The 26,202-nt window shown below is 40.1% G+C and overlaps 1 protein-coding gene across 1 annotated transcript; it reads right to left on the bottom strand.

Moving 5' to 3' along the window:
- Nucleotides 1-1,584: 1,584 nt before the first annotated feature.
- On the bottom strand, nt 1,585-25,795 carry CDC20B (cell division cycle 20B). The gene is made up of 11 exons (XM_013302866.2): nt 25,769-25,795; nt 24,257-24,449; nt 22,533-22,654; nt 18,364-18,463; nt 15,540-15,650; nt 13,952-14,148; nt 13,008-13,102; nt 9,407-9,635; nt 8,214-8,339; nt 7,365-7,482; nt 1,585-3,783 (listed from the first exon to the last, which is right to left on the bottom strand). The coding sequence occupies exons 1-11, from the start codon at nt 25,793-25,795 to the stop codon at nt 3,620-3,622; spliced, it is 1,482 nt and encodes a 493-aa protein (XP_013158320.2). The 3' UTR covers nt 1,585-3,619.
- Nucleotides 25,796-26,202: the final 407 nt, after the last annotated feature.

Here is a 26,202-nt window from a genome sequence, read left to right as displayed (position 1 = left end):
TAATTAATTTCTTTCCTCTTTGCCCATTGTTTCTCTGTCTTTCCTTCATCCTCTTACAGCATTTTTTTCATCTTACTGCTTGCAATTTTGTTTGCTTCTTCCTCCTTCCTGAAAGTTACAGGCAGCATCCTTGTCAGTGGAAAATCACCTCAAAGCCAATTCAGTATTTCTCTATTTTTCAGACAGTAGTCCTGACCCCAAGTGTTGCAGAACCTTACAGACCAGGAAGAGGTTCTGATCAAGAAATTTACAGTGCATGAAGAAATGTGCAAGAAAACATGTGCAGCCTTCCTTCTCTAGCTTGAAATTTATGGTCTACCCCAAAATACTTTAAAACTTTTTTTTCTCTTTTTTTTTTTTTTTTTTTTTTTGTTACATGAGTGTTATTTAGTGAATTGTGCAAAATGAACTAGTGAAACTGGACTTACATGGTAAACAAAACATTCTAGCCTCTGTCACCACTGCCAGTAGTGGAAATCTGTGGAAAAAGCAGAAGCAAGAGCAAGAAGATAGAACTGAGTTTTCATCTAGGTAGGGACTTCTTCTGATCAAGAGGCATGAAACCATTCCCAATAAGCTCCACCAACTACGGAATGGAACAAGTTTTAGGTACTAGCTAAGAAAAATGTTACAATCATTTGATGTCATTGTGACATCTAGAATGTAACAATTTTTTCTCACTGTGGCTATATGCGATAACTGGGGGAAATGAACAAGTATAAACTCCATTACACAAACCAACGCAACATTTAAGTACATAGCATCAAGTCAGATCATATTGTGGCTGAAAAACAGGGAACTGTCTGCTAGAGACTAGTGCATTTATTTGGGCACAAAACAAAATGATTCCCCAGTCTGAGATTCTTTAATCCATTTCATTGCATTACAGACAGACAATCGTTTTGTTGTACTGACATAGCTGGGAAGACACATGCCCTGCATGGGCAATGATGTTTTCCCTCTTATAAAAACAATTTTATCCTGAAGTTTTGGATTCCATATCTTTTACAGTGCTCCACTTTGGACAGGACTGTGGGCACTAAGGCCCGAGTTTAGGCAACTTAGATTTAACTTAATCCTCTGTGCCACCTCTGGAAACTCAGCCTTTAATGCATACAGACCTCTGGTGCAGAACAAGCTGACCTCTTAGAAATAGGTTCTGATTTCTGTCTCAGTCTGGGCCTGAACAACATACCAGGCACATAATAAGCAAAGAGCTAAAAATATGTCACATTCTACCAGGAGAATGTCAGGATTTCATGTTTTGTCCAAGACTCTGTATGTTAAGACTTCTACACTGGCAGAACAACACAGCTATGCAAGTACAATGATGTACTTTCAGCAACTGCACACTCTAGTATTCAGCAGCATTACCTGCAAAAGACCTCAAATTCCTATTACAGCAAAATAGATATTTGCCATGTGAGAGAAACTGGCAGTAAAGGACCTAGAAAAGAAGCACATCCAGAAAAGGTACTCAAATACATGTTTAATTTCACTCCAGATTAGTCACAATCTGGAATTTAAATGCATGCTTAAATGCTTTCTCAGACATGGTCAGAGAATAGAGGTACAGGTCACACATACAAAATTGTGTCATATTTATGATTTAATTCTACTGAAATCAGTGACTTCTTCCACCTTTAGATACTAAGTTAAAATACTTCTGGGGCCAAACAGTTTGATCACTCAGTAACGAACTAGCATAATTAACTAACAAATGAGCACTTCTCAGTGATAAAGAAATGTATGTTCTTATTTTGACAGTTAAGCATCCAACAGAATATGCATGGCTTCAGTACTGACAGCTCCTACCCTACCACAGCCCCCCATCAAGTGTTATACACCTCTTCCTTCATTTGGCAAACCAATACAATGTAGGTACTGCCTAAGGAAAGAGAGAGAATTTCTGTAAGAATCATAAAAGCAAGTAAAGAGATTAATTACACTCCTTTCCCCCTATTCAAAAGAGAAAAGAAGTTTTTAACATTTTCAAAAACTTTTAAACTCCTTTCAAAACTATTTTGAATATTTAAATCAGATTATAAACATTTGATAAAATCTGCTGCAACAAACACGCTCATATTAGAAGACAGGCACAGGATAAGTAATTTCCCATTCTTAGACATCAACTTCTTGGTAGTCATTTCTCAATTGATAACCAACATTCTCATTTTCTAACTTATTTTGAAGACCACATGAGATAATGTCAGAAACAAGCAGTTTAGTAGCAGATTTATTGTAAATTAACATTTTACTAGATAAAAAAGATGAGTGGTCTCAACCTTCCACACTTAAAGATTGCATACACGTGACTTATCAACAGAAGATGAGGTTTTTAAAATTTCACACCCATTTCCAGATACTTGTGCCCCTGTTAACATCATCAACCTCTTTTCATGCATTTGTAAAATGTAATTTTCCATGGGCTGACACTGCTTTACCGGCCTAATCTCCCATTCTTCCCCAGCTACAGGTAATACTCAAAATAAATCTCAAGCAGAAAAAAAAAGAAATCCAAACAATATGAGTTTCTGAGCTCATGGGGTTTTTAATATACAAATGTATGAGTGAATCCTTACCCCTTGCCTCCTGTCATTCCTAATAATGAAAGCAAAGCTCCAAAGATGTCTGTGGATAGAACACATTTTGAATAGCACTGAATAGCACTAAATTCCATCTGAATAGCATCTGAAGACCAATCCTGACATCTTTACTTAGCTGTTGACAGTGTGCAAGTCTTAACACGGGCAGACATCTGTTAAAGTCCAAGAGGTTTGGTCCTTGTGAACGCTAAAGAAGATTCATAAGAAGGTGATAGCTGCCAGGTTTGCTGACACCCAGAATTAATTGGTAACTTTAAGGAACGAATGAACTAAATGTTGTGTTAGATCCAAACTTCTTTGACTATGTCCATCTGGCTTATTAACCAGTTCATTACATAATTATACATAATATAACTATTGTGTGATTATTTATATTTTCAATCATTGTTAAACATATCAGGTAAGTTTAAGGAAAGGAAACAATTCAAAACAATAAAGACAGTTTTCTAATTAAGCTAGTTATCATTACTACTATGAAAAAACCAAAGAATTCCCAAGAAATCATTTATATTTAGCCACAATTACATATTTAACCTAGATCTCTAGAAATACTTAGACAGATTCTGTTCCATGACCCATGTGATATATAGAACAATACAGACCCCTGGACTGTCCTCTGCTGATTCTAGCCCTTTGAATGATTCAAGCGAATTTACACATTATTGGCATGTGGTTCCCAATGGGGATGGTAAGATGTAAAATCACTTAGAAAATCATAGCTAAAAGCAGGACCTAAGATTTTACGCTGGCACTTGATACAGTGTGGATTCCATCCATGCTTGCTAGTTTAATGAAAATAAATATCATGTTATTCTTCAGAGTCAGAATATTTTTTCTCTAGGGTAAGTAAGACAAGCTACTAACATTTCACATGATGGACTGACGGGGAAAATTGCTTTTTCTTGAAAAAAAATATACTATCTTCTGCCATGTTTCCACTGGAAGGAACACACATATTTTGAATTATTGAATCTTCTAAATACATTTAATCACTTGCTTTCAAGGAAAAGAAGTCACAAGAATGAGCTCAAATAATCATTAGAAAAAGCCTTGCTGCTGTGCTTGCTCTGCCCAGGCTCACAGCATTTCCACAGACAAGCTATCCCATCAGCCGCAACAGAAAAGAGCCTGTTCTGATCTGGGTTCAGAGCTATATGCAGGACTCTCCCTTTGTGACCTGTAAAATAAAATATATACAAAAGAAGGAAAGATTCATCACAATTCTACTCTGATTATGCCAGTCACTTTCACCACTGCCACACATACTGTAGCTTGTTCCACTTCTACTGTAGCAGCAAAATATGCTGCATAGGATGTGGGAAGCTAGCACTACCTATAGAATATTTTCACATTAAGAAAGAGCTGAAGGCAATATTTTCTCATTAGGGATCAAGCTTTAACTGACAGGACTGCAGCACATTGAGAAGATATTTCTGTCAAAGGAGAGCATTGAACCTGAACTCTTTGATTCTTCACACACTTAACAACGTAAGTCTCATCTGTGTTTGGTGATGTATCTCACTGCTGAGACACCCCATCTGGCTGCACATACCTTGGGGACAGTTTGCAGCTGATCCAACAATAATGAGACTGTGTCCCCAGCTGCTCAGTTATTGTTGTTAAGAAGATCATTTAACAGTGATCCTACAAAATAATTTACTGGAATTGTATGTTGAGTTTGTCCGCAGTTGCAGTAGGCTTTGGGAGCTAGACATTAAGACCACAAGCTACACCAGTCTGGGAGAACAAAGAATGTGCAAAACTCATTAACCTGATTATACAAGAATCTCTCTCAGTAGAATCAACTGAATTTGAACTGAAGCCAGAAAGAGTCTGATACTAAGCTGAGACTGCTGAGAGCTGTATTTACCTCACTGCTCTGCCATAGACCTCCTGTATCATCTAGCACAATGCCAATGCTAAGCAAATCCATGAAGCTTTTAAGTACACAGGGGCCTGAGAAATGAGGAGCCTTTTTACTCCAAGTTACTGGCCATTAGCTCCTCTGGTTGGGTGAGTTACCGACAATCATATAGCACAGCTAGTCACCCAAGGTCAAAAAAAACCTTCTGAGACGCAGTGTATCTCACCTAAAACAGACCAGATGAACCACATCCTAAAAGGAAGTGTGAAGGTACATATGAAGTCTTGGGTGACCAACTTGAATGAGCATAGGTGACACATCCTCTGTACCCAAGTTCACTATGAACACAAAGGAACAGCACTTCCCTAGCTCAAAATAATTTTATGAGAATAAACATGTGAGGAACTGTAAAGCCCTCTGATACTGTGGTACTTACCACAACGGCACCTGGTGAAGATTCATAGAACTGCTGCAGATGGACAGTCTGCCCTAACTTTGCGAAGCTGCTACAGAGCCACTGTGACAAAAAGCAAATATCAGCTGTCCTGGTGCTAAGTAACATGGTCCCTCTGCTAAACTTTGTGACTAGAATTTTGGTAACAACGTTATATTATTTCAGCAGAATCTAATTTTCAGGCTTTGCTCCTTCTCAGGTTATTGAAGTGTACACTATCTTTGTCAATATTTAAGACCATGAATTTACAATTCAGCAAATTCTTTACACTGCCTCCATTCAGTGTCTGTAGTGACTTTGACAGAAGAGCTGGAGATGTAGTTTTTGGAGGCACCCAAATCTATCCACAACACTGACTGAAATTTAATTAACAGTTTCAGTCAAAAAGAAGTGAAGGGGGACAGGGAGAAATCAGAAAAGTTGAGATGCTCATTTCCATGTTTTCTGAGTGGAGTTTTCTGGTTTTATTTCATTGTTTCAAGATCACATTCAGATATGTTTCAAAGCAATTACTGTTTTGTTTGCTGGTGTGTTTTCTTTGATCTACAACATCTTTTCTAAGGGGAGGGCATTTATATCCAAAATTTAATCTTTTTTTCTAGTAAATTACTAGTTCTATCAGGAGTATCTCAAAAATCGACTTAGTGCTATAAAAAGGTTACTATCTTTCAGTTGTTATTCTGTTCTGAATATGCTCAGTAATAGGTAACCTCAATTACTAAACTACCTAAAAGTAGCTTGACAGGGCTTCATTGTTAGCTGAGGTCTTCAGCGTTTTGCAGGAGGATTAAATAATGAGATTCAGTTACAATTTATCTGTTCATTTTTTTGGGTGTAAAACTCATGTGGTTAAGGATGTCTGAGGCTCACTTTGAACCATCCCACAATCATTCACCACAGTATTTTTTCTGAACATATTTTGATACATTCACAATTTTTTTCCAATATTCAATTGGTTATAGTAAGGTATTATGAGCTGTCATAAGCATGAATGTATGTGTGTAACAATTACCTCGTCTATTTGTTCATGAAAATTAGTTTCTTTTGCATATAAGTAAACTGAATAGGAAACAGGATGATAAGTAAACCTCTGGCTTCACCAAATTACCAATGCATTTGACTTATATGGTAAATACACCATACACTATTCTCAAAGGTGAAATTCAATCTAGTTTTCATTTCAAATAGTATATTCAAGACTTACAATGATTTCAGAAACCTCAAGCTACTTTATAATGATGGTGTCACTTTCCAGATCATTTCTCAGGAACATCACAGGACATTCCTTAAAAGCTGTACATAAATGAGGATGGATAAGGAAAAGCAACACAGACAAGCAACATTACACAAAGATAATGTAACTACATCTACATATGTCTCTTCTGCCCTTTCTCTTCCATCCATCTTTGTTTTGACTCTCTTGTGCTTTCCTCTTACAGGCTAGTGTTGAAGCCAAGTCCCTGGTTCCACCCAAGTCCCTGGTTCCAAGCACAGCATCCCAGCATAGCTAGGATTTAATAGATTAGGAATTTAATGAATGCCTTCAAATGTAGCAATAGGGTACAAAAAGTATTTGTTAATATCAGCTGTCAGGTTAAAAATCCAGGGCTTCTTTGGCCATATCTTGTCAGTCTGTGAAAAAACAACCATACTTGGGAAAATGCAGTCAGTGTGCAAGTAATTTGTGACTTTCCTTTAACTTCAGATGCTTCTGTTGGATTGCTTCAGTTAACACTGAAACAAGTAAAATAATGGATAGGAAGTAACAGCAAGCATCAGAAACAAGGCGACTTAATAGAAAGTAACTTTTATGTGTAGGGTAGCCCTACAGCACCATGGACCAATACAGAGCTGCAAGGAAACTCCACTTTCCTTTAGCTGTCAGCATGGTACAAGGGAAACATGCTGCACCACATTGCTTCACAGCCAAAATCATGCATTAAAACCCAGACAGCTCTAAATAAAACATGGAGATTTATTTCAAACACCATTTGGAAGCTGGTTCAGTATCCTTACATGATGAGCTGCAAAATCAAAAAGCCACATCTAGTTTGTGCTGCCCAGGAGACCATCAGCCTCGAATATATTGGAGGCAACCTGGCACTGGCACACTCAATTCAGGCCTAGTAAGCCTTAGGGAGAAGTGGAAATCCACATCCTGCACCTGGGATGACCTTAGAAATTAAAGGAGAGAATCCCATCATTAAAATCAAGGAATTTTACAGAAGCACCTTACACGATTATCTTAGGAAGTCAACATTTACAATCCCATGAATCAGAATTGTGCTTATGAATGTATGTGGTGTAGGCAGAGGGAGGATGTGTAGGTGACTGCTCTTTTAACTCTGTATGTAAACGCGTAAAGTATGCACTTGCAAAAACACAGTGATTAGACAGACAGTTAACTGAAATAGTTAAAACTATTAACTGAAATACTTGCCATAGAGTTCTGATGAATTGATAAGCATGGGATACTTCCATATCTTCATCTGATTTCCAGGAAGGCCTTGTCCAGTCATCAGTTCACTGGTTTGGGGTAACCAGAGCAAGGAACAAACCTATTGCAATTTAAAATTCTGCTTTTGTTTTCAGGAAGGGTCAACATAACACCATTCAATATATTTCAAAGGTTATCTACAACGTTTAAACAAGCTACTGAGAAATAGTCCCAGCAGGATATTTACTTATTTAAAAGGATCATTTCTTTCTTTACAATACTTCAAAGTACAATTGCCTTATTGTCCTATGTAAATGTGATTAACAGCCTATTAGTATAACACCAAAGCCCTTCAGACACATCCTCAGCTAAGTTGTAACAGCTCCAGGAAAATCAACAGTTAGGCTGCTTTACTCCAGCTGCAAATCTGTTCTTCTGTCTCTTAATATTCAAACTCCAGAGGCAGATATTTGCCCTCTGACTCTTCTAACCTCTTCCCACCCCAGGACTCTGGGAATTTTCCCTCCCACTCAACATTCTCTCCACATCCAAGAGTTTTGGCCAGAACTATTATTGCCAATAAAGAAAAGATTATGCTAAGTGTCTGGCTGCAAGACCACCTCCTCTTCAATCACTTCTGTGTGGAGACAGAAGCAGTGAATGGAAACAACAAACCGCTTCTGAGTTCAGTCACACACTGCCGTGTTGAATGTAGCACAATTGCACATCCAGAGAAAATCCTGCTGTTCTTCTGACTGCAGAACCACCCTCAAAGTCAGTGGTAGTTTGCCAAATGAGCATAGCTTTACCAGAAGAGCATAGCCTAAGTATGCAGACATTTCATCATTTCACCTGAGAATCTGTAGCTGCACTTTGGATAATTTTCTCACAATTTATGTCCCAGACACGCAAAATCCTGTCCTTCATTCCACCCCCTGTAGCAAGGACTTTGGACTGCCAAGGACACCAGTTCATTGCCTAAAAAAAAAAAAAATAAAAATAATAAAAAAAAAAGAGATGCCAGAACAGACTAGGAGGTTAGCTGTAAAAACAGAATAGTTTTTGCTTAAAAGACTAGTTGGAAAAATGAACTGCAACAAGCACCCAGAATACACGTTCACAGAACTGCAGGATCCCAAAACTCCAAATGTTGCTTTCCTTGTCATTGCTCCACAGTAGCCTGCACTGCCCCACATACACTCACAGAACTCCAGCTTCTCTGTTTACCCTTCATAGACTCACACTCAGGACCAGAAGAACCCAGCAGGATACGGTCTTACTGCCTATGCTAAGCCATCACAGAAGCCTAAGCAACGTGACTTACAGGGCTTAAAAGAGACAAGGTTTCTTCTGACATATTTCCAGGATATGCCTAAGGCCCAGACTCTACCTGAAGAAAAGCTACTAAGAATTCAATTCCATCTGTTTCAACAAACTCCTTCAACCTTTTAACTCCAATGCTTCAGGCCAGCCGCAGACTTTTGGGAGAATAAACAGCTCATATATTCTGGGCTCCCCTGCCTCTTATTGCTGATACCTGTCCTTTCTCCCACACAGACTGGAACTTTCTAAAGATGAAAAATCTTAAATGGTCTCATTTCCAGTTTCCTACTTCAGATTATTTGCTACCAGCGAACACATAAAAATATGGACAGAAGAAACTGCATATTTAAATTAACTGCAGTAGAGAGAACTTTCCAAAATTCCAAAAATTGAAAGATCTTGTTTGTTAACTTGTAAGTATTGCATCATCAAACTTTTCTGTGCAAGGCAGAGAGATAAAGAAGGCTGTAAATTTTAGTTCTGTTTGACATTATATTTACAAAGGCCTACTAATCCAGTAAAATTTCATAATCAAAGCCCTAGCAAATTTATCTGTGACTTGGTATGAGGAGAACTGGTCTTAAAATTAACTGCATCACAGACAGGGAGAAGAAACTAATAGGTATCACTGAAATAACTTGAAAAATTTCCTAACTGTCCCCATCAACAATGTGATTTCAAGAGAGCAAATATAGAAAAGCAGACAATCTTTTTCCATATACCTTAACTGCTGAAGAATGAGGTATGGTTTTCAGTGGCTGCAACTGCAATTTCACACCAGGGTCACCAGGCCAGATATTTAATATACCATCACTAGACCCACTGGCCAGCAACTGGTCGGTTAGTGACCATTTCAAGCTGCAAATGCTTTTTTTGTTGTGGCGAAGAGTCCCAACATGGTGTTGAGCAACCCGAACATCATGGTGATGAATAGATCCTAGTCGTGAACCACTGTAGATGAGAACAGACAGCATGGGTTTAATGTTAAAGAAGACAAGCTACAACATCACACTGATGTGAGTCAGATGTGTGGTTTCAGAACCAAACCACATCAGGGTGGTGCATCTGCAGAACAACACTATTTCAGTAAAAGGAAACACAAACCAACCATTGAAAGCACACCCTGACTGTAGAGGTGGCTGACAAGAGAAATAAGCCAAGCAGCTGCTCAGTTCAAGCCAGGCAGAATACCTGTTCTCTCTCATGGTTTTCATTTCCCTGAAGATATATTGCACTGTATTCCACTAATCCACACCTTGTCAAGCCATTTAATGTAAACTATTTCCTGTTCTTCATGAAAAATCATTTTGCAAAATGATTTTTGCCAAGGCCAGATATGGCTCTATGCCCAACAAAAAGGGAGTGTAAAACTACATCGCTCTGGGAAAGGGCTTCCTAGCAAGTAACTTGGTTCTGTCTCTTCTCCCTCCCACTTCCAGGCTTAAATAAATCTGCACAGCTTGACACTGTTGCAGTAATTGCCTGTCAGGAAATGGATGCATGGTTCTACAGCCAGTATCATCAGTTTATCAAAAGAAGGAAGAAATATCCTGCCTGGAAGCACAGCTACTGTTACAGCTTAGTTCTGAGATACAGGTTTTACATATGAACAGTACAGCTGAAATGAAAATATTGAAAATACCTTGCAGTACATTTTCTTTTCCTGCCTTTCTAAGGATACTACCTACAGTAAACCTATGACAAAACAGAAGGGCTTCCTGCTGGAAATTCACATTTCCAACACGATGACATGTATCTGGCATCACTTATTAATTGAAGGCAATAATGACTGGAGACTGTCCCATACCGGCTCTTCAAAACATTTCAGATCCAAGTTGAGTGATGTGGAAACTCTAGAAAAGCACACTCAAAACTGACTGATTGCAAGAAATGTCATTCTGTTGTGTTTGTATTATGGACTTGCCAAGCTCTTGAAGTTCACCAAAAAGCATGAAAGATTGCAACCAAGCAGTGCTTCAGTGAATATTAAGCACACTTTTCTGGAAAATACCTAGAAAATACATGACAATATGTGCATTATATGCAAAGCCATCATCATTTGCCTCCCAAAGATTTACACTGATTTTTCCTACTAAATACTATGCAGAAAATTTAACCAAGTATATCGGGTCTGGCTAAGATGGAGTTAATTTTCCCCATAGCAGCCCTCACAGTGCTGTGCCTTGCATTGGTAGCCAGAAAGGCAGTGATAACACACCGGTGTTTTGTCTTTTGGCTACTGCTGAGCAGCGCTCGCACAGCATCAAGGCTGTCCCTCCAACCTTTCCCCCCTCATCAGTAGGCTGGGGGTGGGCAGGGTCTTGGGAGGGGACATGGCCAGGACAGCTGATACAAACTCACCAAAGGGATATTCCATACCGTATGACATCTGCTTAGCAATAAAAGCTAAAAGAGGGTGCGAAGCATGTGGCAGCATTCATTATTATAACTTTTGTCTTCCAGAACAACTGCTATGTGTACTAAAGCCATACTTCCCAGCAAGTGCCTGGACATTGCCTGCTGATAGGAAGTAGACAATAATCTTTTGTTTGCCTTCACTTCTACACACAGCCCTACTTTGGTTTATTAAACTGCCTTTATCTTGACCCAAAAGGTTTTTCCATCCTATTTTCTCCCCTCCCCATCCTGCCGAGTAGGGGAGTGATAGAGCAGCTTGGTGGGCACCTGGTATCAAGGCAAGGTCAACTCACCACACCAAAAGAAACAGAACTGAATTGCCAGTGTTGGCCATATTAAGGTTTTCGGTACTTCTAGTGGTATGCATGGGAAAGAACTGGGGTCCTGAGAATCCTGGCTGAAAGGAATTTTTTCCACTTGGCATCAAATCAGAATTATTTGCTTTTGACACAGAAGGTGGCGTCTGTTTTGCTAAAGACAAAAAGAAGCCAACAAAATTTTGTGATGGATTAATTTATGGTACTGAAATTTATTTACAGGTTCATGATGATGTGTTGTTGGGCTATTTTAAACCACTGAAATTAGTATGTAATCCCAAAGTATCGATTGTCCACAGTGAAGTTTACTGTAAGAATGTTGCTCTTATTTTAGTAACAATGAGTATTAACTTCATATCTTTTTTCTACTTATACAGGTATTTTAATTCTGCCTTAATGTTAGAATGAACTGGTTAGTTTCAAACCTAACAAGAGAAATAAATGTTATCTCAACCTAATCTGTTAACCATAACAGTTCACTGGTTCATGCTGAATTTTATCACCAATTTCTATTCAGATAAATCTATAATTTGATTTTCTCTGTTGCTTTCACTCCTCTGGCCAAGCTGAAATGCAAATTGAAACTATTGCGTATTCTAATAAGGTCATGGCATTGGCAGGATGTTCTAGCTGCATCCTTGTAACTTAACACACGCAATGTACCAGCTCCAGTAACGGCATTTTATTAACTGGTTGTTCAGCCGGTATTCTTGTACTGCACTGCACCTAGCAGACCTAATACAATCAAAACCAAAACCCAGAGCATCTTGAAAAATCAAAATAACACTACCTCTAGTGTTCATATCCAGAGATACCAGTGTCATTTTGAGTTTAACAAGTAAGTCTACCTTTGCTATTAGTTCTGCATTTAAGTAAAACAGAAGGCTATCATATGATTTTAAAATCATAGAAGCATCCACCCTAAACAAGTCTAACCTAAGCCCCTTCAAGTGTGAGTCAAAGATCTGAAACAGGAAGCGGGAGGAATAAAACAATAAAAGAGTACACTTGATCTTTCTCATCTGAGTCCCCATATTGAAATGATCCCTAAATATAAAATATTCACCAGCTAGTTTAAAATTCACCCTTGGCAAAGCAAAGGTCAACCACTTCACTCCTCCTTGGGTTGTAGGCAGCAGTGAGCCAGTCTTCCTTTGCAGATACCCAGCTAGAGAGGTGTGTAACTCTTAACAGCTGTGTTTTGCTGTGCACCTCAAAAGACAGATGTAATCTTGATATCAACAGAGGGGCAGACTAAACTACGTGTCCTTTCCCTGGCACTGGGCAGGCTATGATCAGGCTTTGTGCAAAACCAGAGCCACAGTCTCCACATCCTAGTAAAATTCTGCAAGTGCTGACAGTTTTCTGGAAGGACAGTAAGAAGAGAGATTAAAGAGGCAGGCTAAATCCCCTTTGGCTGCTTTCCTGCCACACAGTAAATCTACATATTATTTCTGAGATGCCCAATAAGTAGAGGGACAGGATAAATCATCTTTGAGCAAAGCCAAAGAAAACAACCAAAGTGAACGGGACATTTGTATAAGTAAAAGCCACAGGACTCCGCCTGGGAATATACTACACCACTCACCTGCTCAGAATATGATGATTCCAGCTCAGCGCTCCAACTACAGACAGGTGACCAAACATATTTCTCAACCTCTTTTTGGTTTCAATGTCCCACAGCTGCCAAACCAAAAAAAATGGGAAATACAAATTCAACAACAAAAAGAAAAAAAATTCTTGCTTGTCTTCATTTGTTTGCAAGTAACCCACTTCCCAGTTCTGCTCTGACATATGGACAACCTCAAGCTCATTTATTTCAAAAGTTAAGAAGGAGTATTTCCAGATTTTGGCAGCTATATCCATGATGCTGAAGTGGACTGAAGAGAATGCACATCTCCTGAGTTTAAAGCTATTTATTAACACGTTAGTATTTGGAAGTCTGTACTTGAAAGCACTGGCCTTCAGTACCTTCAGATTGCTGACTCAGGACTGCAGCTGGTAGGTCCCTATATTATCTAGCATCTCAGCCAAAGTCCCCAAAAAATCTTTTGATAATAGGACTGTTGCATAAAAGCAGGCTGACAGATATGTGTATAATCACACTGAAGTCAGATTCTCATGTGTGAATCCATAAGGAGAGGTCGAGAGGTCAGAGTATGGATCACTACAATAATCTTAGCAAGAGAGATACAAGAAAAAACTGTGCTGAGTAAAATAATTTAATGAAGGAGTTCCTCTTACTAGTGAAAAAAATCTGATTGTCTCTGGACAACTGAATATTTATTCAGTCATCAGCTTTTTAATGGCTTCAGAGGCTCCATTACATATAGACAACTCTGGATGTTACTAAGCCATTCAGTAAGGTGCAGCCTGATACAGGGAAGTGCTATATGTTGTCTCCAGCAGAGTTCTTCTGTAGCTTAGCCCATCTTTTTTGTTTATTTTCTTAAAAAAAATTCAGTATCAAATTGTCATGTGGAGACTTTAGCTAAAAATGGAGAAAGACTAAAAAAGTAGACTATCTAGTACTTGTACTTCTCCATCGCTGGTGCCAATTGCAAGGCAAGTTCCTTCTTTTATCCAAGCCAGAGAAGAAATGTATTTGGAATTCGAATTCAAATAAATTCTTTCAATGGTTTGAAGAGCTCCTCCCTTCCAGATGTGTGCAGCCGGTCCTACAGCAACAGCCACAAGATTTTCCAGGCTCCAGTCCAGTATGTTTAGATCTAGAAGAAAGCTACCAAAAATTACTGCAAAAAAGTTGTAGGTAACAGGATGGGGTGAAAGGGAGTATCATTCTGGGGGAGAGAAACTTTTTTTCTAATAGCTATGGGAAAACTTCAAGAGAATGCTTCTACGAAACCGTTACTAGCAAGTATTGCTCCTACATGAAGGACAGTATCTCTAACTACGTAAGGTCTCCACAAGACTAATCTCTACAAACTGGTACGTTTGCACAGCAGGATCTGACTTGCAGCTTCTCCACTAGATTTTTTTAATCTATCACGCTGTGTTTTGGATCACTATGTTATTCACTCTTCATTTCTGCCACCAGAAATGAGGCTCCCTCAGAAACCACTCCAGTTCCAAAACCACCCTTGTTCCAAGGTAATTCTTGTAATTGAGAAAGACAGAGGAGAGAGCCTATATGCTACAGTCTGTCCTACATCCTCAGGTTAATGATAACATTTATGCTGCTAATGATAAGGGTTATGATAATGATTTAGGGCAGCTTAAAAGTCATGACCTCTGAAGCACAGAAGACTTACCACAGGCCAAGGTCTGACATCATATTTTGGTAACTAAAATCACTCTGAAGAACAGCTGAATCCATCGGTCAGCTGTTTTAACTACAGTCCTGATCGGTGTAGCCAGAAATCACTTCCAAAGACTTCTGTTCATGCCATTAGTCTTGTGACATACTTTGTGCACAGTGTAAATCACACAAACTTTTGTCCTGTTCATAGATATACATGAACACTTGCAAAGATATGTTGAAAAAAAACTCCACAGGGCAATTACAAACACTTGCACATAATGAGCTGTTCATTAGATCTTATGAACTGTTAAAACATGTATTTGCTGCTGTAGACCAGAGATCCATGTGTCTTCATGTGCAATTTGTGCATGTTTAATTTTTCCCTGTGCACCACCAAAGGCACAAATGAGAATTCAGTTCAGAAGGTATCTATCATCTGTCAATGTATTTATCAATGTCACTGATCTCTGCCAAAACAAGAGATTTCAAAGTCTGCTCAATAAAGTTGCTGCTGTGTTGACTGGCTGCTGGATATCCAAGGCTGATAGCTGAAACGTTTTAACTTAATTAACCAGAGGTAAGTAAATTGGTTTGATTTGAAAGTTGTATTGAGATCTACAGCTGAAGGAAACTACGTGAGAGTTAGGTAGTATTGATTCTAGGGTTTGATCAGTCATGTCTCTGTCCTGGGACAGCCAGTTTTCAAAGATGTGTCCTTATAAGAAACATGACTTCATGCATATGTCCTGCAGAGTTTCCATTTTATGTGAAGGGGACACACCTTTGCTATCTATCTTGAAATATACATAAGAATTCCCATTCTCTGTGAAAACCACCACACAGGAGAAATTAACTTACAGTAATCATTGCGCAAGCCACTAATATGAAGCCTCACTTCTGGTTCCCATAGTATGGAAGGCTTCACGGTGGTAACAGCTCTGAAGTCACTATGGGTCCCCTCTTGGCATCCTGTATTTGAAGATTCATCACACACAGATAAGTAATGCAAAAACACCACCAACTTTTCTCAGGCCTAAGCCTTTCACATTCTCACTATATTTGTCTCTCCATGGTCCAGAGGAGGCCAGAAGGGTCTAATTTATCCTGGGTAGGCTCCAAACATTCACGCTGAACTAGGTGAAAGCCACCTTTTACCACCTCTTTCAAACCTCCATAGATTTAGTCAGCTAGAACAGAGAATAGGGAACCCTATACTCTGTTTAAATTGTACCACAGCTCGATACGGAACATGGGGTTTTTTTGCCTTTTTCGCCTTAGTTCTCTGTCAAAAGTTGTTAGTAGCAGAATGTTTCATACATGCTCTCCCACTTCAAAACCCCCTCACACAGCAATAAACTTTGCTTTCTCATGTTAATTTCTCACCAAAAGGTCTCCCCCACCAATACCTAACCACAGGAAAAGGTTTTTAAAGCACATGCACCTTGATCACAGCACACTAAGCTTGTGACAGCACATAAGCAAGAAACAAAAGCAAATAACAAGTACGAGCAAGCAGAAGAGTCACCCTTTATAGTCATTGTCTAACTTACGCTTCAAGGACTCCTAAACATCATAGTAAAAAACCCAGATCATTAGTGCTATGAACCATTTAATGCTAGATTTTTATGTGTAAGAAATCATTTTAATGTACTATGCAGAGCAGAAAGGCGGAGATTCACATTTCTGTGCTTCTCTCTGTGTTTTGACCTCCTTTTTCAATTATTCTCCAGAAAGAAGTATTTGCAATAAGTATTAAAATTTTCAGGGGCAGAAGACACTACTTATCTCTACTGGTAACCTCGTCCATTCAAAAAAATCCAACACTGACAAACTTAAATACACAGATAAACATCCTATATGGAAGTCCAATGACAAATTGTGGAGAAGTTATTTCACGCGGTCCTTCCTTAGTCTGTCCTGAATCTTCTCCCCTAATCCAAAATTCATTTCTGCCAGACCACAACTATTTCCCCTCTCAGCTGTGGTACCCCCTTTCTCTCCAAATAAGGACTGAAGATGAGCAAGAAGCAGACCACAGTGATTTCCTTCTGTGTCTAAAATTTTGTGGAGTTAAACTATCAAGAAGGCTTGCAGGAACAACCTTCTCAGACCTGCCCAACAGGAGATGTAACGCTGCATTCTACCCCTAAAAGGTCTAATGTCACTGAAATTAGATTTGTCTGTACAGAAAAATCTGTATTTCTAATATCTAGATTTTTGGTTATTTTTCCAAAACTTTACCAAACCTTTCTGAATCCAGCCAAGTAAGATAATTCAGGAAAATTAAGGCTCTTAATTGCAACAGTGAGATGAATGGCAACACTTCTGAAACACTGAAAATGCTTTTCTTCTTTAACATTGGTAACTGGTACTGAGTAGTGAGATATAAAGGATGAAATCATCTCTGTAACTCATTTGAGGCTTCTCTTCTCTCGTGAGTAATTAATTTGCCTACTGCAAATTCATACTGAATACGCCATCAGGTCTATTCACCTACTTCATAGACACATGAATGTGCATAACAGGATTTTTAATTAGTGAAAATTAAGCTTCATTACACCATTTTGTGTTATTTTGCATTGGTACTAGCAGATATCACTGACTTTTAATTTCTTTTAATTTTGGTCTCACATGTCTGTGTCACTTCTCACAATGAGACTCAGGAAGTGGTAAGTAGTCAGTACTGTCACACTAGACCACATAATCAACAAGTGGATGGGTGGAATAAAAGCTGGTATTCCTGATACCTGTATTCTTTTGCCATCAAGAAAAGAACCACTGTCAACAATTCCTACACTGTTGCTATTGACTGTTCTGAAATGAGTCTTATTTGCATGAAGAAGAGCCACAAAGGCATATATAAAATCTATCCCACAGCTCCCAGCTTCTTCTACAGGAGCTGAACTCCAGATTCATAAAGAAGCTTTTCTTAATGTTTTTACATGAGTATGAATCAGGCCTTGACTGGCAAGAACCCATCATATACAGAAATAGCCAGATCACCAAAACAAATCATCTGTCCAAGACAGAACACAACAAAATATCTGCCTGATATTTAATGAATTCCCTCATACTAAAACAACTCTGGGAGTATCTGTATTATTTCACGGGTTAGCTCCTCACATCCCATCTCTTTTCCAGTCACCTGATCATTCACACTCCCTTATGCTCATTCATTCCCAGGACATCTTTTGAAGCAAATTTACCAACTCTCCCACAGATGAAACCTGAGGGAGTGCTAGGGACCGTTCACTCCAGCTGTATTTATCTATAGGTAAGAGCAAGAAGACTCGCCATCTCTGCATGTCTTGCACTCTCATGTATACAACAGTCCATATATATGATACATATCCTGTGCCCTTTCTGCAGCACAACTCTACATTATTTGTAGGGTTCTGAAACTGAAAAGCTAAAAGGAAATTAATGTTTTAGGGTCATCAACGCATTAAATGGGGCCCAAAGGACAGCCAGGTAAAATACTAGGGGTGAACCACACTGGAAGTCTTCACAGATGGTAGGAACTCTAAAAAAGTAGCCCCAAGCAGCATAGATCTCAACCACTTTGTATTATTCTGAAACACTTGCTGGAACAGGTAGATACACTTGCTTTTCCAGTGTAGATGCAGCCTGCTGTATCTCTCTGTTTAGCATGCATGACAATATTTGCTATATTGGGACATACCTTTCCAGATGCAACTGGTATTTTCACAGACCTTCATGTCACCATTTTCTGCAATGCTATATCCAACCTCCTGGAGCACTGGAAGCTGAGAAGAACATATCTGCTAATATATTGAAGTGAAAACATGACTTAGTGAAGAAATCTGTCAAAAACCTTATTTTAACATCATGGATAACACAACTCCCACCAAAGGACTCAACACTTGTCATATAAAAGCTTCAAAACAACTTGCCTCTTGGATGGGAGATCAGTAACAAATACGGCATACCAGTGTCCAAAATTGTGTGCTCTAATTTGAGCCACCATCTTCCCTTTCACAAAACACCAATTCACTGCTAATGATCACACAAACTTTAACAAAGTTGTTTGAACAAGACCATCTTACCAATGGAAGAGGTCCCAGGCCTGTACATCTGTAGGTCACCTGCCAAACGTTAGTGCCCTCTTGCTCTCTTCTGAATTGGCATTTGGGCTAATTTTACCAGCATGCAATGCCATGTTTTCTACATGCAGACAGTAAGTCTGATGCCTCAGGATTGCTCTATGAGAGAAGATCAGTTTTGTGGTGCATAAACTGTAAGGCCATTGATTCCAGCATGACACCTACTAGAGTCAGAGTCCTCTCTCAAACCAGGGCTCCAAAGCCTGGACTCCATGATCCCATTCCTTAAACCAGTTCTACAATATGAAACTGAAAATATATACAAGGTGTCTCAGAGGAATAAAATTTTTTCCATTACATTATTATTTCCTTGGGCATCACAGAAATAGATGATGCAGCAAAAATAAGAAAAAGGAGATCAGAATTTTTAACAGAACCTTTTCTTTTTTCAAAAAAAAAATTAGCTTAGGCCTTTAGTCAAGATTCAAGCAAAGGCTCAGATCAGCTCACCCAGGATATGAACTTCTTCACCAACCCCTAGTGATATGCATTTCTTCACAATGTTCACCGAGTTGAATGCTCTGATGCCAGATGTCTGTTTGGTCTGTAATTCTTTATTTACAGTCAGGTGGAAATGCAGCTGTTGTTTTTACCAGCCACTCAAGATTGGTATGTATTTCCTCTAATGTCTTTGAAATCTGTCCTTCCAAGCACACTCAGTGTTACTCTTCTTCAAAACCCTGTTGCAATCATGATAAAAAATGTCTTACAAAAACATAGTGGAAAAAAAGTTTTCCTCCTTTACATATCCCAGCTGTTCTACAGCAGGCCTGCAGTTTTGAGAGGCACTTTCTGTATTATTTATATAGACAACTTGGCAGAAAGTTAATCAGATTGCTTGGATCTGTGTCCCTCTAAAATAAGTGCAGACATTTCTGTGGAAAACCAACTGTGTATACAAGGAAATAATCTTCTGGCCCACAAAAAGACCACATGCATTGATTGGATGTGAGATTTTATTTTCAATGTATTCCATCCATTCATGTTACCAGGCAGTCAAATTAAATAGTCATTAATTACTATATCTAAGAAAATTTATAGATTTTCATACGGTTTTAGCCAGGACTGACTTCCAAATGGTTTTAGGAAGAACTTGGGGTTTTGTTATCCCACAACGTTATCTCAAAGACCCGCACCCCAAACTTTTAGGAAATGGCTGTGGTCCTTGATGTCAAACGCTGAATATCTTAGTTCTAACTCAGCTCCCACTTGTAAATTACAGCGTAACTCCAGGTAAGTCACTTCACAGGAATGACAGACTGACACATGGTCCATACTGGGACCTGTACTGTTTAATATCTTCACCAATGACAGACAGTGGGGATCAAGTGCAGCCTCGGCAAGTTTGCAGCTGATACCAACCTGAGTGGTGCAGTTGACATGCCTGAGGGATGGGATGCCATTCAGAGGCACCTGGACAAGCTCAAGAAGCAGGCCCATGTGAACGTCATGAGATTCAGTAAGGCCAAGTGCAAGGTGCTGCACCTCAGTTGGGGCAACCTCCATTATCAATACAGGCTGAGGGAGGAAGGGGTTGAGAGCTGCCCTTCTAAAAACAACTTGGGGGTACGGGTAGGTGAACATGAACATGAGCCAGCAATGTGTGCTCACAGCCCAGAAAGACAACTATACCCTGGGCAGCATCAAAAGAAGCATGGCCAGGAGCTTGAGGGAGGTGGTTCTGTCCCTCTACTCTGCTCTGGTGATACCCCACCTGGAGCACTGCATCCAGCTCTGGAGCCCTCAGTGCAGGCAAGACATGGACCTGCTGGAGCAGGTCCAGAGAAGGGCCACAAAAATGATCAGAGGGCAGAGCAGCTCTCCTGCAAAGACAGGCTGAGAGCACTGGGGTTGTTCATCTTGGAGAAAAAAGATTCTGGGGAGATCTTATCACAGCCTCTCAATATTTACAGAGGGCTTACAGGAAGATGGGGACAGACTTTTCAGTAGGGCCTGTAGCAATAGGACAAGGGGTTATGGTTTTAAAGTAAAAGAGGGTAGTTTCAGACAAGATATAAGGAAGAAATTTTTTACAACAAGGTGGTGAAAGACTGGAACAAGTCACCAAAAGAGGTGGTACACGCCCCATCCCTGGAAAGATGAGGCTCTAAGCAACCTGATATAGTTGAAGTTGTCCCTGCTCATTGCAGGAGGGATGACCTTTAAGGGTCCTTTCCAAATGAAACCATTCTTTGACTCTATGACTAAGAGTGAAGACAATCACCGATGACACGTACTCATCTTTTAAAAGATTTTACATTTTAAGGAAGAATGTTTTTACACACAGTACTTCATAGAAAGTTCTTACCATTTCACAAAAGAGTTCTATTAAATTTCTCTGTAGTGTGAATTCAACTAAGATTACTAAACCCATTGAGACGTATATCTTAACGCTCAAAAAATTCACAGACTTTCCAATCAGACCATGGAGTGGGGCAGGAAGGGCGCTGTTGAAAGGACGATTTCCCAGACTATTTTGCTTATTTAGAAAGGAAAGTGATTGCCCAGAGGACCAGGTTTCCCAGAATGATGTAAAAGCATGGTCTTTTTCCAACATCCAGCAACTTTCAAGAATACAATTATTACAAGGTATCAGTCAGTGAGCATGTTAGCCCACCTGTCCTGACAGTATGTCCTCCTTTTCTTAGAAGTTGAGCTTGGTACCCTCACAGAAACTTCTCAATAATATTAATTAAGGATTCTAAACCACTATAAGCAAGGACATAGAGCATGCATCTCTGAAGCATCCTTACTCAACAGCTACGGTCAACAGCTATCAGTATCTTCAGTACTGAACTTGTAACTGGTGCAATCAAGGAAAGGAGAGCACACCAAAAAGAAAAAAAAGCATGGTCACTGACTAAAAGTTTACAACTTAATTATTGAACAGTCACAATTTGATAGCACTAAAGTAGATAAGTTGTTTTGAGTGTAATGTTAGGGTAATGAGTTTCACTAATGCAGACAAGCATCACCCAAGAATTCAATTTTCAAGAAGTCGGTGAACAGAAATAGGTGGGTGGCTAGAGCACAGGTTTATTTAGGATGACCAAAAAGCAACAGATAATGCCTAAAAAGAAAAAGTGGCAGTGTCCACTAGGAAAAAAGAAGGTATAACATGTACAGCAACAGAAAATAACACCTAAATGCGAAGTGATCTGAAGCCTTTGTTTCACATATTAGGCAAATTCCATGCGTTCTTTTATCCTTGAACAAGAATCTGACCTTTTACTGTCATGACAAAAAATTTTACTCTCAGAAAGCTACTTTCTGCCAAATTTCTCATAGCATTTCTGTCTACGTGATAAAATGAACAGCTACATCCTGCACAACCGAAGAAATTATCTTCTTCGCACATAGTGGTTATTAAAGCAAGTGGAAAACTGAGTCATTCATGCTTTGCGTACTTTTTGCAACGTATGTTTTCCCTCAGAGGTAAAAAACATATCTTGAGGGCTTCATTAGCTTGGTTTCAATTTTAGTTTGCAGGACAGTAATCTGAAGGAGGGGGAGAGCAGCTAGATCAAATAAATAACAAAGTTGCTCCTGACATCTCTCTAGCAGGCATTTCCTAAATAGACCTCCTCATGTTGCTGTTCTCCATGCCAATAAGGCAGTATCCACACAACAGATTCCAGATCAAAAATAAGATTTAAAAACAAACAAACAAAAAAAAAACCAGGAAAACAAATACCCTACCAGTGCATCTGAATGTTGTATTACTCACTTGTTTCTTTTCCATTCCAGCTCTCATATTACTGCTCCCTTCCAAGCCTAATGCAGCATGACTGCTAGGTAGAGTCACAACAGTTTTCATAACGGAGAGTTTCTTAGGCACCTGAGGTGTCACTGCAGAAAGAATTTCAATGGAATCAATTCCTTTAAAAAACATCACAGGAATATTTGTCAAGTACTTCTCAGAACAGCACCAATTTCATAGTAACAGTACTCTAAAAGCAGATCTGACACAATAAGTGGGACAATGCAAATAAGTGACATTTGAACCAGTCACCCTTGCTTTCCTTTTGTCAGTGGAGACATTTCTACAGCATTATTCCTCTTATCCTAAAACATGTGTCTAAATAAAGGTCAGATTGATCACTCGCTTTCTAAAGAGTGCTTGTTTACTACTGCAGCTCATAACCAGCCTTATATTTATCACCGGCTACACAGAAAATCCATTTCTGATTTCCCAGAACCTGTATACAGCCTTTCACCACTGCTAACAGAGACAGCATGAAGGACTTTTTATTCTAGAAACTGAAGTAGGGAAGACTTCACCCTGTGTTAGAACCTGGGTTTCTCAGAGCTGGGCATGTATTTCTGAACAGCTCTGGTATTGTGCTTAGCAGAAGACAAATTGCACTTTCTAGCCAAGAGCCACAGCGTCACAGGAACATATCCTGAACACTAAACAGCATCTCTTATTTGTTCTCTAAAGATTTCAATTATTAATCAAGAAATGAGCTATTTAGATCCCTCAGTCTTCCAGGAAGCTCTTCTTGTACATGCTGCATGTAGACCCTTCCGCACTTTCTCACAGGACTGCTGGAAGTAGGAGTTGGTGAGTTCAAGGGCTCATATTCAGCCTTTTGTCAGCTCCTTCTGCTGTTGAGGAAGAGAAACAGCTTCCCCTATAGTCAGTTCTTCAGACAAAGTCCGAGTACTGAAAGTTTGATCTGTGTTGTGAGCGGCCCTCAGGTCTCTCCCTAAAGTGAGCTGAGTGTGAGCGTCCCTTGGCTGCTGTCCCTTTGTCAATACTTGACACTTCATGCATTGGAGCAGACCCAGTGACACAAGGCAAGCTTCTTCTTCAGCGAGCGTATGCTAGAGCACATGCAGGCATGTAGACTGATCCAAGTTCTGCAGTTATGGCCGGGTCTGCAGCAGCTGCGTGTAAGGCAAAGGAGAAGCAGAAGGAAGGGGTGAGGCCTCATGACTTCTCCTGCTCTCCTCTGTCAGTTACCGTTAGCTACTCCAACAAACCCTGCACACTGTCACAGCCCAAGTGCCACTTAAACTCGGCCCGATACAGCCCGCACCACAGAGGAAGAAAGGCTGGTCTGCAGCAAGCGTCGCTGGGCTGGGGGTGAGACTGACTTTTCTTTCTCCTTTGCACACCCACCTCCACGACCTGCTGCCCCGGGCAGCCTGCGCACTAGTAACGGGAACCTTAGCCCCAGCTTTCCTTTCACGACAGCGGCGCACTGCTGCCCTGAGGCCGCTGTCCCGCCGCGCCTGGGCAGCCCTGCGCAGACCGCTGCTGCTGCACACCGCCATGCCCAAAGCACCTGGACACGGCCAATGCCCAACACCAGCCCACACCTCACACGACACCCCCGCTCCGGGTTGCTCCAGGATTCCTTCCTGGCACCTTCTGTGAGGGAGCAGTGGGTGGACATCCGCAGTTTGGCCACCCTCTGCATGAAAACCCTTCGCACCCCGCCTGACCTGGAGTCTCCCCGGGAGCGCGGCCGCGCTGGGGCCCCGCGGAGGCACCGAGGCGGGCGGGGGAGCGGCCTCTCGCGTGCAGCTGCTGCCATCTTGTGACAATGGGGCTGCTCGCCACCGCAGCGCGGGCCGCCAGCCTCCTCTTCATGGAGCTCTTAAACCCGGAGTACGTGATCCTTTCCGAGTCTGGGACCTGCACAAGGGACAGGAGACAAAACACCAACTAAAAAATGCGTCATGACTTAACAGCATTCCCGTTCCTCAATGATGTTTCAGGTTTTTGTCTGCTGCGCTACAAGGGCTCAAGCCCACCTCAGAGCAACGGGCCGTGGAAACGGATGTTGGGCTGAGTATGGCTCCAGCAGTCGGTCACCTGGGTGGAGAAAGAGTAAGGAGTGGGGAAAAAACATAAAGAAATGTTTCTGGTTAGGTATGTAGCCCTGAAAACTGTCACACAGCCTGTAGCAGAGAAAAAAAAAAACCCCACCAACTAAATCTGTGTCACTCATGCACTAGGCTACAGCACTGGCCTTTGAAAGATCCGAGATCTTCAGACACTTTCCATAGGCTCATGGGTCTGGTCTTTCCTAAGACATGGGCATTTGGGCAAACCCACATGTCAGCTGTCTGGAACCAGGCTGGTATTCTGATCTTCACTCAAATGAGGGCTTAGATCTCTTCCGATTTCTAAATCTCACCACCACTGCAGCTTGCTCATGTTACTATTTTTAATATTATCTCACATTTTTTAATACATTAAGGCATACTAAATGAAAATTCAATGACAGATTTACATTTCTTACTTTCAGATTAATTCATAGAGCAATTTGTGTCAGAAAAACGTAAAACATAAGAATGTATCAAAATTTGAAATCTAACAGCCTAGATAATACTGAACACAAGGCTTTGTTTTTCAGACAATTTTAAAGCAATGTTTTAGGTGAAAGTAACAACAGTAAGGAAGCACAGCAAGTATAATAGGCTTCTGGATCATTATTAGGTACTCCAGTAATATTTATAATACGCTAAGTCTTGTAATTTTTTAATTTCTGAAATAATATTAGACACAAATTACAAGCTGTTGACACATAACTTAGACACCACGATCTTGCATGGATTTTCTAAAATCAAACACATTCAAACTTGCTTTTAAAGTCAGAATCAGTCACCTGTGCTTGCTTGTTGAGTAAAGCTTTGTTCATTACAGCACTGAGGTCTGTGCCTTTTCTGTCCCCGCCACCAAAACAGTACTCACAGGCCTCACTGCCATACAGAGATCAAGCCTTACAAGTCCCCAATTCACGGGAAACACCCATACAAATACTGAAATGTCACAGTCTTTCCCAAGCATCTCTCACGTAGAACTGCATGAAACCCTCTATATAATCTTGTTACACAAAATGGACATGGGCTTTAGCTATTTAGAGATTATAGAAATGGTTCAAATCAGGGATAGATGAGGTGATCTCAAAGTTGCTGAAAAGCAGCAGACCCCCAGATTCCAGGTTTCACCTTCAGAAAGTCCCACTCTATTTTCATCCTTTAAAATGTAGCCTCTCAGCACAGCGAAGTATCAGTAAGAAGAACGACAACTGAGACAGAAATCACTCTTCAGTGGTGGTTTGGACAGGCAGGAAAAGAAAGTTAGCAGAGACTGACAGGCAACATGGATTGAAAGACAAGTAACAGCTTAGAAAAGCCCCCAAAACTAAGCATTAGCAGGACAAAATAAAATTATGGAAGCTGAAAGGAAGAGAGAGAACAGCAAATGGACATAAAGAAAGAGAGGACTGAGGACAGGAAGACCTGATAAAAGACAAAGAGGAAAATTTTGGGTTTTCCATAACTGAGTTGTAACCACTACATGTTGATGTGCTATTAGAAACCAAGAGCAACAGGCAAGCATCTCTAAAATAGAAAACAATAAACAAAGACAGGTAAGACAC

This window comes from Falco peregrinus, chromosome Z, assembly GCF_023634155.1.
Source record: "Falco peregrinus isolate bFalPer1 chromosome Z, bFalPer1.pri, whole genome shotgun sequence".
Classification (NCBI taxonomy): domain Eukaryota; kingdom Metazoa; phylum Chordata; class Aves; order Falconiformes; family Falconidae; genus Falco; species Falco peregrinus.
Note: the sequence above shows the minus strand (reverse complement) of the source record. Positions and strands in the feature narration are given on the sequence as shown.